Genomic DNA, 13,071 nt, shown 5'->3' with positions numbered 1-13,071 from the left:
GCCGATGATATACGTAGTTTTTTAGTTCTAAGATATAGTATTTCCTTCTTAGGTGTGATACCGTGAGATAAAGGTAATTGTTAATTTGACAATTAAACAATCTTACCATCAGTCTAAAATATATAAAATAAACTGCTAAAACACTTTCCTTCAGCTTCCTATTTGATAGTACTGACACTGCAGCAAAATATTAAAAATGTGAATTATATGTGGTTACATATAAATAATTCCAACTAAAATAATTACATATTTCGTGTGCGCATTATTCGTGTCACTGATTACTTTCAATATCGCGCGATATTCACCTATGATTACGAGATATAAATTGTTGGAGTTTTCTCCTATTAATTTTATTAAAATTTAACTTAAAATCTATACTGTTAACCTTAAAATTATAATAAATGAATTATATTGCTTGCACTTTTAAGACTACTTATAATTTTAGACCACAAGCACGAAACGATTCAATAGCAGCGCAGGTGCGTTATTTTTTGTGAAAAACAACACATTTGGTCTTCTTTTAATATACGTATACTATATAGGTGTCAAGTTCAGCCCTTAGATAGTATTTTAATCTTTAAACCAACATACAAGAAAACTTAATAGCAGCCCCACTGCAACTTGATTGCCGCATCATAAAATTAAGTGAAACTCCCTTCTGTTCATGTAATATCACGTCTTAAGTTTCCTAAGGCTTCAGGCAAGATTGCAATATAATTCGATAACAGTCCTAAATAATTAAAAACTTTGCTATAATGTTTATGTTATGTATAATGTTTGTGTTCCACCAAACCTTCACCTATAAAGTTTTGAAAGGGTCGTAAACTAGAATATAAAGTGTAATTATGAAATTTTTTTGGACAATTATATTATCTTTTATTATAATCATTTCATTACGGTGACGCGTTAACGATTCGAATGCTGGACAATGAAAAAAGGTTTTTTACTCTTTAATTTTAGAACAATAAAACTTTGAATTTGTTATAACAGTTGATTTAAAGATATATTTTCATTTTTTTTTAAAGACAATTCACACCAATTGACCTAGTCCCATGCTAAGCTGGTGAAGCTTGTGTTATGGGTACTAGGCAACGGATATACATACATATTATAGATAGATAGACATATAAATACATATTTAAACACCCAAGACCTAAGCACAACACCAAATGCTCATCACATCGATGTTCGTCTCAGGCGGGGATCGAACCCGGGACCCATGGATTCGCAGTCAGGGGTACTAACCACTAGACCAATGAGTCGTCAAAAAAACAACTTTTCAAGAATGACTCATACAAATCTTATACATTAGATACTGTTGTAAACGAAAAAATATAATGTATGCTAAACCTATAACTTTCCCTTAGAGTCCTATTACATAAAATCATCACGGCGTCTTCGAATTTATAATTTGAAGCCTTATCGATCGAACCTACGTACACAAGGAGAGTAGAGAGTCCTTGACGTAGGAATGAAAGAGACAGAGACATTTGAAGGATGTGAGGTCCCTAGGAGCTACGATAGGATATCGATAGCCAATTTGAAGATTTTTATACATAAATATGTACATATTCCTGCCCACGACTGTTTTGCGTGTACTTAGGAGAACTTATTCATTTCTGTGCTATCTATTGAAGAAGTTTAGGTGGCTAATTTAATATTAAATTAAGCACAGTACTTCGCTTTATAAACAGCTCCGTTTATATAAAAATATCACTTTTGTGTAACTCACCTTCAATTATTATTATAATTAATCTCTGAATGCTCGACGTCTTAACAAATTTCCGTTATGACCTAATTTTTAATTAATGAACATCTTAATGATTTTCTTGCGATTAATTGCAGATAAACGCTGGTATATATTTGTTAATTCATCGTAGTTCAATTTGTGACTTTTTATGTGTTATTTCTACTTACCGCTTGTGACTTGAAGGGTGGTAGCGAGAAGACATAGCAGCGACAGCAGGAGACAACCGAGCGAGTTGAGCCAATGTGCCGCGGCCATACTGTATCCTGCAGCAAGGAATATTAACATAATTGGAAGGAATTAATTACCCTTTATAATGAATAATCTCCAATTTGATCTCATCTATGTGATTAAAAGCTTCAACGATGCCAGATTTTAGGTACTGAAAATATAAAACGCCCTAATATTTTTTCAGTTATTAACAGTTGCATATATAAATAAAATCATAATATAAGATGGACAAGTAACGTAGCGTAGTTGCCGGGAGAGTTATATAATTATGTTTTACAATTTATTGAAGTAAGATCACAATAAGACTTGTGAAAGACTGTAGCAATACTTTCTTAATGTGCAGTATATAAATAAATTACAGTATTATCATTGTTATAATAATGGTTTCCTGTTTATTTAACCAAAGCGTATAATTGTATTGCTTTAACTTAGATTTACTACTGAAAACAACTGCTAACTATGTTTGAAATAGCGCCACCTCTATTTTAGAAACTATATTAATATTGTGTTAGTGCCATCTTTTTCAACGGTATATTAGACGTTTTGCTATACTAGAGGGCGCTGACCTAAAAAGTAAACGAAGTTTGTACATTGTAATCCGCAAATACCATAATATTGAATTCTATTCTACTCCAAGTAAATAAATGTTTTTTAACAAATTTACGAACGTGTCTTGTTATAATATATAGCATTTATTGTAGAAATTATTGTGGTTCATGTTTAAATATGTCAATTATTATAGAGATGGCAAAAGCGAGAGATTACAGAACAATTAGGCTCTTTATCTGTGTATGTAAAAGAAATATAAAGATATATATATTTATAGTATAACTTAAGGTTATTCCTGCATTTTCCCGCCATTTATTTTTCAACGCGACAAATACTCCGACGAGTAAAAATCGGTTGTAAGCTTTTGCGGCCGATGCGTATATAATATGCCGCAGCCATTAAATGCGTTTATACACACCACGACCAAGTCTGTTGAAGACTGATAGAAGTTTAAGAGAAGAAATCGCACACTAAATACACAAACGTCTAGCGAGGTCGTGTATTCGAGTCCTGGCTGTGCACCAACGGATTTGTCTATATATAGAAGAACATTTCGCACATAGATAATCAGGTTAATAAAAATAGTGTATAAAAAAGAAAATCATATTAAGGAATTCCGCGTGGCTCAGATCCAAAAATCGACATCTCGAGTCAGGCACATAGGCACTACTGGCCTATAAAGAAAAATTATCAAGGATACACCAATGTTATTTTTTAATATTGTCATTAATAAATTCAATACATATTAAATTAAATAAAACAATCTTTAACGGATGTAACGCGAATAAATTCACGTTTATTAAATGTAAAGACTAAATCTAAATTCCACAGACACAGACGCCTCACGGCAAAAGCTTTCAGTACAACTATTCCAAAGCGATTCATTTCAGAACTATTCTATATTATAAAGTTTCTCGGCTTGATTCGTCATTCAGCAAATAGGGTCGAACACATTTCCTATTGTTAAAAATGTTTAAGGAAGATGAAAAAAATTCCTCACGAATAAGTATAACAAAACGTACGAAATATGATTGACCACAGAAATAGTACAATTTAAATTAAAATACGCGAAATGCGTATCCTATTACGAGCATACCTAAACTATAAAGATGAATTTGGTTTGGGCGTTGTCTGAGCTGCATTTTACTTACCATTTCGTCAGCATGTGTAAAAGCGTCGCGGCTGTGGACTGCCCATCACAGATTACCTAAAAATAATAGTATTTAAATAAATCTTTATCAGATATAGGCGCGATTATTACACTAAGTTTTTGTTTATTTGTTAATAGTACCAGAAAAGTGAACAAACAATTGTTTTTCGGATTTTCATTAGTTCCATGCCTAGATGCAAAAGTTTTTTATTTTTTTTCAAATAAAGTTTCGTTTAGGTAACTTTATTTTATACCGTAGGTACCTACTTACAAATAATTGCTCTTCAATTTGTAAACAATCCATCTTTACAATCAATACTATTAATACAATAGCAATTTTAGTATAAGGAACATTAAAATTCTTCATAACAACTTGCATTTCATTAACTGAAGCTTACTTTACGTATTAAAAGTAAATAGTTGTTCATCAAGAGGTAAAAAATCCATCTTTGCAAACAAAATTATTAATGCGATAACAATTTTAGTATAAGGAACATTAAAATTCCTTATAACAACTTCAAATGCACGCATTTCATTAACTGAAGCTTACTTTACATACTTAAAGTAAATAGTTGTACATCAAGAGGTAAACAATCCATCTTTACAATCAATATTATTAATACGATAGCAATTTTAGTATAAGGAACATTAAAATTCCTCATAACAACTTCAAAGGCACGCATTTCATTAACTGAAGCTTACTTTACGTACTTAAAGTAAATAGTTGTTCATCAAGAGGTAAAAAATCCATCTTTACAAACAATATTATTAATACGCTAGCAATTTTAGTGTAAGGAACATTAAAGTTCCTCATAACAACTTCAAAGGCACGCATTTCATTAACTGAAGCTTACATTACCTACTTAAAGTAAATAGTTGTTCATCAAGAGGTAAAAAATCCATCTTTACAAACAATATTATTAATACGATAGCAATTTTAGTATAAGGAACATTAAAATTCCTCATAACAACTTCAAAGGCACGCATTTCATTAACTGAAGCTTACTTTACGTACTTAAAGTAAATAGTTATTCATCAAGAGGTAAAAAATCCATCTATACAATCAATATTATTAATACGATAGCAATTTTAGTGTAACATTAAAATTCCTCATAACAACTTCAAAGGCATGCATTTCATTAACTGAAGCTTACTTGACGTACTTAAAGTAAATAGTTGTTCATCAAGAGGTAAACAATCCATCTTTACAATCACTATTATTAATACGATAGCAATTTTAGTGTACGGAACATTAAAATTCCTCATAACAACTTCAAAGGCACGCATTTCATTAACTGAAGCTTCCTTTACGTACTTAAAGTAAATAGTTGTTCATCAAGAGGTAAACAATCCATCTTTTCAATCACTATTATTAATACGATAGCAATTTTAGTGTACGGAACATTAAAATTCCTCATAACAACTTCAAAGGCACGCATTTCATTAACTGAAGCTTACTTTACGTACTTAAAGTAAATAGTTGTTCATCAAGAGGTAAAAAATCCATCTTTACAATCAAATTATTTCCATAATACGATAGCAATTTTAGTATAAGGAACAATAAAATTCCTCATAACAACTTCAAAGGCACGCATTTCATTAACTGAACTTACTTTACGTACTTCAAATAAATAGTTGTTCATCAAGAGGTAAAAAATCCATCTTTATAATCAATATTATTTCCATAATACGATAGCAATTTTAGTATAAGGAACATTAAAATTCCTCATAAAAACTTCAAAGGCCTGCATTTCATTAAGTGAAATGCATACGTCATTAGTGTTACTGCGCTTCGCCTTTAAAAACACAAGCCTAGTATAATTAGGCACTCGTGTCTACCGCACTAGACATGCATGATAAAGTACACTTATATCTATGTATATGGTACGTACATAAGAGCGTAAATGTAATTTTTCACCGCCGCGCATTTGTTTAGTACTTTAATGTTGAGAGATACATTTGTCTATTTTTTCTACATTGTCGCCTGTCGTTTTAATATACTAGTGCAGTTTTATATTTGTACTACGAGTGCATTATTAAAATTTTGTTTTCATTAAAACGAATTTTAAACAATTTTAAATCGAGGTACGATTTATTTTATTAGATTATGTTTCAAATTTTGTACTCTATTGCGTAAGTAATACCTTCCGAGTTCTATGCCAATCTACCGCAATAATTGTAGAACTCTAGAATTGAAGAATCTAGTTAAACGCTACATGCCTTAACTAAGAAATTGCAACTGTAAAAAAATAGTATAGATCTAGATAGTTATTACAATATATGCTTAGGTACGGAATAAATACATACAAAACGCACTTTTCTAATAACAAATAAAACACTCATAAAGATTTAAAAAACCGAAGATAAGACGAATACCTACCCACCAAACATATCTTCAGTAAATTCACGTACATTTGACCTACATTTAATCGACCACATTCCCGAAATACAAATTGTCCCGAACGTTTATAGAGTTCGGATTAACTCAATAGTTGGGGTGTTAGAAATTACATGTCAGAGATAGTAGAGACGCTGCGGTTCCACGTACATGATATTAGCATTTATATTAAAGTAACGGTCAGCCTGACATCGCCTATGTACCTAGTACTAAAGTGTGTTTTACTTATTTATTTTAGCAGTATACATGTATAATGGGTCAAATGTAGCGATTGTTTTATTTTAAATTGACAACTAGGAACATATTAAAAGAACCTGAGCAACGCTGCGTAAATGATTGACTATACATTTATTAAGATAGATGTTATATTATGTGTAAGGTATAAAAATGATATGTTTCTCTCTGTTTGTTGTAATGTTTTCGTTTCGTTTTTTTGTATTAGAAGAGTACAACTCTGGTGTAGCCCTTCAGGCACCAAGGTTAAAACCCTTAGTGTTTTTTTGGTGTTTTCTGTACTTTTAATTTATATAAATATATATTTATCAATGATAAATAAATAAAAATATATACACCTACTCTAGGCATCTGCAACATTTTTCACATAACAAAAATGTTTTATAATATTGGTCTGCATTATAACATTTTTATCAGTCGGATTTTCAAAAATCTTCTTTTTATTATTAATTTTAGGCGTCTCTAAGAAAATAGGGTAATAGGTTCTCAATATTTCTAAGAAACCATTATTTATGTATGTTCCTCGATTACACGCCTGGACCGAAATATTTTTATTTTCTTAACCTACATAATAAAAATAACAATAAGATAATAATCAGATAAGGTTCTGATATTAAGATCTAGGGAACTGTTCTTTAATGGCACAAATTTAATTAAATTTGCCGCGGAAACTGTTTATTAAATATTATAATGTTATATACAAATTAACTATATTATACGTATACCTATATGTAGTTGAGATATTGACGCGTTTTAAAAATAGACTACGACGAAACATTTGCGCTGCCTACTGTAGAATATTCAATTAATTACGAAGTCTCAAAGACGAGAGTAAATATTGCAACATTAATTCAGTTTCTATAAAGATATCGTACGATTTACTGTTATAGGTATAGTTGGACTAAAATATTTTCAAATATAAGTCAATCCAAGAACGTAATTAAGTTTCTTGAAGTTACATAATATGCAACTTTTATTCTCTTTCAGCCGAGTTTCTGATACTTGCTAGTCAACCTACAACCGTTTTTAAATAAGTTAGTCATTGTGTTTGGCAAATAATACACAGTGAAATATAACATTGTCACCGAATACAATTGGCATATATTTCGCCAATTTATTACATTATTTATATACGTGTTTTTAGTAGGGACAAGATCGACGTACACCACCACGACCACGAACCAGCCACCGTCTGAAGTAGTTCCGAACAAATTCGACTCAGGGTTCTTCAAGAACCAATTCATAAAAGGACGGAGACGCACCCTCGAACTCTCTGGCATTGAGTGGTATCACTTAACATCAGGTGAGTCTCCTTCGCGTTTACATCCAGTTCTAAAAACCTTTCTTTGGAATATTAATATCCGTTGAAAAAACTTACACCGCGAAGTAAGATACTTTAACTTTGTACAACTTGTACTAGTAGTAGTAAGTGATTATGATTAAAAGTATTCAGCAATAATTTTAATTGGATTAAAGCCTTATAACTATCAATTACGCCAATCTAAAGAGTTCACAATTAACGATTTTCTTATCACATAAGTCGACATATGCAATATGCATACTTTTTAGATAACTATATACCTATAGTTTAGGTAAACAGTAGTAAACATATACATTAATTCAATGATTTTTTAAAGTTGGTACAAATGAATGAATCTTTTGCAAGAATCTAGTTGCGTGCAGTAATTTTTTAACTTATTATTTCTTTTAACTTGTTAATGTAACTTATCGGGGGTAGTTTATTTTAGTTCAGGTAAACTGTTTTACTACTTACTGAACTACTGAAATAGTGTAATATGATGTACCCTCCATGGGTCATCAGAATATATTTTGTTTATAAAAAATAATGTTAAGATAAAATAATTATGTACTATATTTACATATTTCTTTTTAAAACGAAAAAAGTCTCACATTGACCACATTACCAACTTCTAGAGAGCTGAAGAAATAGCATGCCAATTTTATAACCAACTACAACTTTTCCGCATCGGGACCCCTCCTTGATACTAAGAATAGCTCAAAGACGGAAGCAAGGTAATTGGATAAAGTGTATATCAAGCGTTCTTTTAAAAGCGCGTCCATAGACTAATAATTCCTAAAGAAAATCAATAGACAATCTCCATTTTCAGCTTTACTACAATGATAGGGTTTGTTGACAGTTTCTTATCACAACGCCACGCCCACAAGGATGCTGCATGGACCATATATTTTGGTTATTGGAAAATTTAAAGATTATGTTTATTCACTTACCCGTGGTACCGAAGTCCTAATTTGGGCGCCATTTATCGCGTAAGGTATGTTTGAAGAAAGCAATATAGTATTGGCCCGGCAGTGGTCGTTGCGCGACTGATGGTGGATACGGAGCCGTTGGGCGCTTGCGTGTACCAATTGGGTTCATGCGCAGTTTAAGTGAATTGTTTTGCTACGAACTTTTAGCAATGAGATTAACTGCTGAATGCGACAAAGCGTTATGTAGTGTTTGTTTAGGCAGTATGAACGCATGTTTCATTCGTGTACTTTGTAACATGTGCCAAATCAATCATATAAAATTATTTCGTGTGACTATTAATCTCGATAAATAGCATAGTTTTACTTAAATAAAAAAGTATAAACAGTGAACATTGGAAATATTTTCATACAGTATTTTTTATAACATGTAAATTCCATTTTATGAGCGATTGTACCATTTTTGCTAGTGATTGGTTTGTTTTGGTCAAAATTGTATTGAGAATTTCAAAAATTTATTTTATAATTTACGGCGCGCTATCCCCAATAACATCTCATACGCGATAATTCCATAACAAATATTTTTAACATATTAGAGCGACTCATGGCCCTGTGTAATACCTTTTCAGAATCCCTATTAAATGCGCCTAAACTTGTAATACAGGGTCACTTTTCGGTAGAGTAATTTTTTCTCACAGTGGGGTCCGAAGTAAACAAAAAGTTACGATTTGAAAAAACAATATGTCGTATAACTTAATATTATCTTCAATACACTCAATAAACAACTTTAAATAGTATGTCTAACGCAAGAACTTATCAGTACCAATCAAGTGGATATTATGGAAAAGATACAGGATGTACATTTTTTGAATTTTAATAAGAATTAGTAAAAAAAGTCAATTTTCTTATAAAAACGTAAAATAAATTATAGCTCTGCAGGGGTTGAGCTTAGAAACCTCCCGTAGAACAATTTTTTGCAGCTGATGACCTCATCTATCCCCTATTTGCGTTTGATCCACGTCTTTTTGACCACCCTGTATAAGTACAGTATTAGCTCGGACATACGCGATAGCCGTGTAAGTCGAATTCGCGTAAGTCTGGGTACAACTTTGCATATAAACACGTTTAAAGTTTGTGTATTCTCGACCAGATTCAAGAAACATGTTTAGTAAAATCTTAATATATATAAATTACGTGTCACGTTGTTTGTCCGCTATGGACTCCTAAAGTACCGAACCGATATCAATCAAATTTGCACACCGTGTGTAGTTAGATCCAACTTAAAAGATAGGATAGCTTACATCTCAAATTATACCCGCAATATTATTTTATTGCAAAATATTTGTTTATTATTTAATAGTCACAATTCTAACAGATGACGCTGTGTTGAAAGTACCAACGTTTCACATAAGCTACAATTTAATGGCATAACCACCAAAAAAGCATGGCGGTCCCCATGACTGGTGTTTGTTCTACCGTTTCCCTTGAATAGTTTGCTACTATGTAATATAACAAAAACCTTAGCCACAGCAACGCTTGGCCGGTCTGCTAGTATTACATAATAAAAAATTAAATTTACTATACTAATACAAATTAAAATAACTTAAACAGAAGGAATCATAATTATATTCTAAGAATGTCGACTGACGGATTAAATTTTTCTTCTCACTTAAAATTTCTTCATTCTTCTACATTTTATAACCTTTTGGACTAGTAATTCCGGTATGTCAAATTCTTTCGATTCAGAGTTAAAAGATATCCGCGTATCTCCGAATTCGCGTTAAACGAGGTAGCGTCTGGGTATTACTATAGTATATTTTAACTTTGAACTGCCGATTAGAACCATCAAGTATAACTTCCAATTGCGTTACCAATCCCGATCTCAATAATAAGAATTTTCTTCCGCGCGGTCCCAACGTTGCGACATCAGCGCTACGGATAAACAGAGTAACACCGAAGTTACACGATACGGGTGCTGTATATATGTCAACGTAAAATTGTAATAACCGTTAGATTGTAATCTATCTCACGAGATTGTAAACTATCGAAAAATTGTGAACTCAACGTACTAACCTAGTCTTAACTTGTAAAGGTAATAAAATAAAACATTGCTAAGTTTTTGTTATGGAGGGAAAATATGTATTATGTACCAAAACGGCTTGCAGGGGCTAGGGCACTCGCTGATTATTTCAACTTTTAGAGGGTTGAGATTTTGGAGCGTGAATTGTGAAAGAAACAAATATGTTTTCGAGTTTCGTAGTTTTTCGACTGACTTTCGAGGTTCTGAATCTGCTGTATATAAATCCATAATATTTTAAAGCCCACAGCTGTTTTCTAGACATGAGTTGTAGTTATCAACATTGGCATCTGTGTAGACAAGATACGTGGCTACAAAACATCCGAGAGTGGACGGGGTTAAGTCTGTGGTACCTACAACTGTTTAGATTAGCAGTGAACAAGGAGATTGCCGACCTTAAGTAATTGGAGTTGCCTTCAAATAAGAAACGATTTAAATAAACTATTTTAAAATTGCTATTGGTTTTGATTGAACTTATTAAGAACATTTTCTGTTACTTTATTTGCCTTTAGGTTTAACAGGGCGTCTTAGTCCTAAGGTGGTTTTACAAACTCTACCCTTCATATATGTATTATCATTCTTCATATACAGATGTCACGTAATGGTAATACGGTACTTGCGAGTAGAGGACGTGTGGCGGTTCAGAAAAATATGTTTTATATTTAGTGAAAGATTTTGAAACCTAGAGTTCTTCACTATCGAAAATTAAAATAAATTTTGGTGCCAAGACTCCCAACTAATGCCTCATTTTTACACCAGTTCTGACCATGTTCAATGTACGGCGATGGTGGTGGTAACGCCAATTGAACTAAGGCACTATTTAGAAAATGATTTCCTAATTATACATTTCCCGATTATAGTTATATCTATGTTGGGTACCTCTCAAAGTGCCTGTTTCCCTTAATACAAACCTATAATAAATAACCTAAAATAACCTCAGATTAGGCAGGCATATAACGTGCACCGAACGTGAACAAAGAAGGGTGTGAGAAAAAGCCAAAAACCGTTATTTTCAAGCTATAATTGCTGCGTGTTTTTAAAGGTTATATTTATACGAATGAACATTTATAACAGAAACTTCCTAGGAACAGGAATATGTTCCGACCTTAAACCCGTGAACGCCACAAGGCTATGTCCTATCCCCGACCCTGTTTCTTCTGCATATCAATGCAACTTAGCAACGTTATTTGCTATGCGGACGACAACACTGGCTTCCACTACTCTTTACACTGGCCATGTAGGTATTTCTGGGGCGGTTGGCGATCTGTACCGGAACAAAATTGTGCCTGAAGTCGAAACTCTGCTTCATAGTCTCGCTCTGGGGTCGACTAAATATAGTCCCCAAAGTAACCCCAAGAAGAGACAATTTTGCGGGATTTCCGCTATAAAAGCACCCTTTGACGCTACTCCACTTTTCAAAGAGACTCTTCTTAAAGCCACAGCTAGCATAGGAATACTTGGCGTTGACATATAGAACGACGTTCAGTTTCGCGGTGAGTTGGTGGGAAAGGCTAAATTAGTTTCCAAAAGGCTTGGTGTGCTCAGCAAGGCAAGACGGTACTTTACTCCGGGCCATCGCTTGCAACTGAGTACGAAATTACACCCAGAGTTTGCCCCCTCCTTGAATCCCTCGTCTTGAATTTCGTGATACGGCTCACTGACAGTCTGTTGTCGATTATCCTTTTTATATTATAATATACAAAAACAAAGTAGGGTTTGTACGAACTCGAATATCTCGAGAACGGCAGAACCGATTTTCATGGTTTTTGATTTGTATTTTGAATTTGGAACATTTGAAAATTGGAAAAATCCAATACAAAATGAATATGTTCATCCCGTCAACACTGAAAACTCTGTAGTGAACTTAATATTTATTTTGTTTCATTGTATTACTTTCATAAAATCATAAATTAAGTTCAGCTAATCTGTAACACGACATTGATTTAGCGGGTACGAAGTTTTTATCTAAAATAACGACCTCAAAGTTTAGCGACTCTAAACCTTGAGGTCGTTTGTTAGAATCACATGGCTTTACACAGTGGAACAAAGACTGATGACCTACTTGTCTATTTAAAATTTATATTATAAACCTGAAAACTCTTTTAGTTAACATAATTATTGTTAAGATATGAATGAGCGTATTATATACATTAGTATCTAAAAAAAATAAAAGCAGCAAATCGCGGGACTGAGAGCTAAACATTAAACAATGGAAACTGGCAGTAGCAAGAAAATTAAGTTAGGGTATATGAATGAAACCAATGACCACGCTATTGCGTGGTCATTGGCCACTTCGATAAGCAGTAAGCTTTATCAAAGTGATTGAAATTTTTTTTGAGAGATCATTCTAATATTTAAACACCGTACTAAGTTCGGTGCAGACAAAAAGATAACTAACGGTACTTAAATTTATTATCTATGCCTGACCCTCTTTACATATATAAACTGTGGAGCGTCAA

At 32.7% G+C, this 13,071-nt stretch overlaps 1 protein-coding gene across 3 annotated transcripts in view; it reads right to left on the bottom strand.

Moving 5' to 3' along the window:
- The window catches only part of LOC125057874 (tolloid-like protein 2), a 57,186-nt gene extending 48,478 nt beyond the window's left edge, over positions 1 to 8,708 (bottom strand). For all 3 annotated transcript variants that reach the window (XM_047661800.1, XM_047661798.1, XM_047661799.1), the window contains exons 1-3: positions 8,560 to 8,708; positions 3,679 to 3,734; positions 1,918 to 2,013 (exon numbers count right to left, since the gene is read on the bottom strand). In XM_047661800.1, the coding sequence (XP_047517756.1) occupies positions 1,918 to 2,005 (88 nt within the window). In that variant the 5' untranslated portion in view covers positions 2,006 to 2,013; positions 3,679 to 3,734; positions 8,560 to 8,708. The remainder of the gene's footprint in view (positions 1 to 1,917; positions 2,014 to 3,678; positions 3,735 to 8,559) is intronic.
- Positions 8,709 to 13,071: the final 4,363 nt, after the last annotated feature.

The sequence above is a fragment of the Pieris napi genome, chromosome 17 (genome assembly GCF_905475465.1).
Source record: "Pieris napi chromosome 17, ilPieNapi1.2, whole genome shotgun sequence".
NCBI lineage: Eukaryota > Metazoa > Arthropoda > Insecta > Lepidoptera > Pieridae > Pieris > Pieris napi.
Note: the sequence above shows the minus strand (reverse complement) of the source record. Positions and strands in the feature narration are given on the sequence as shown.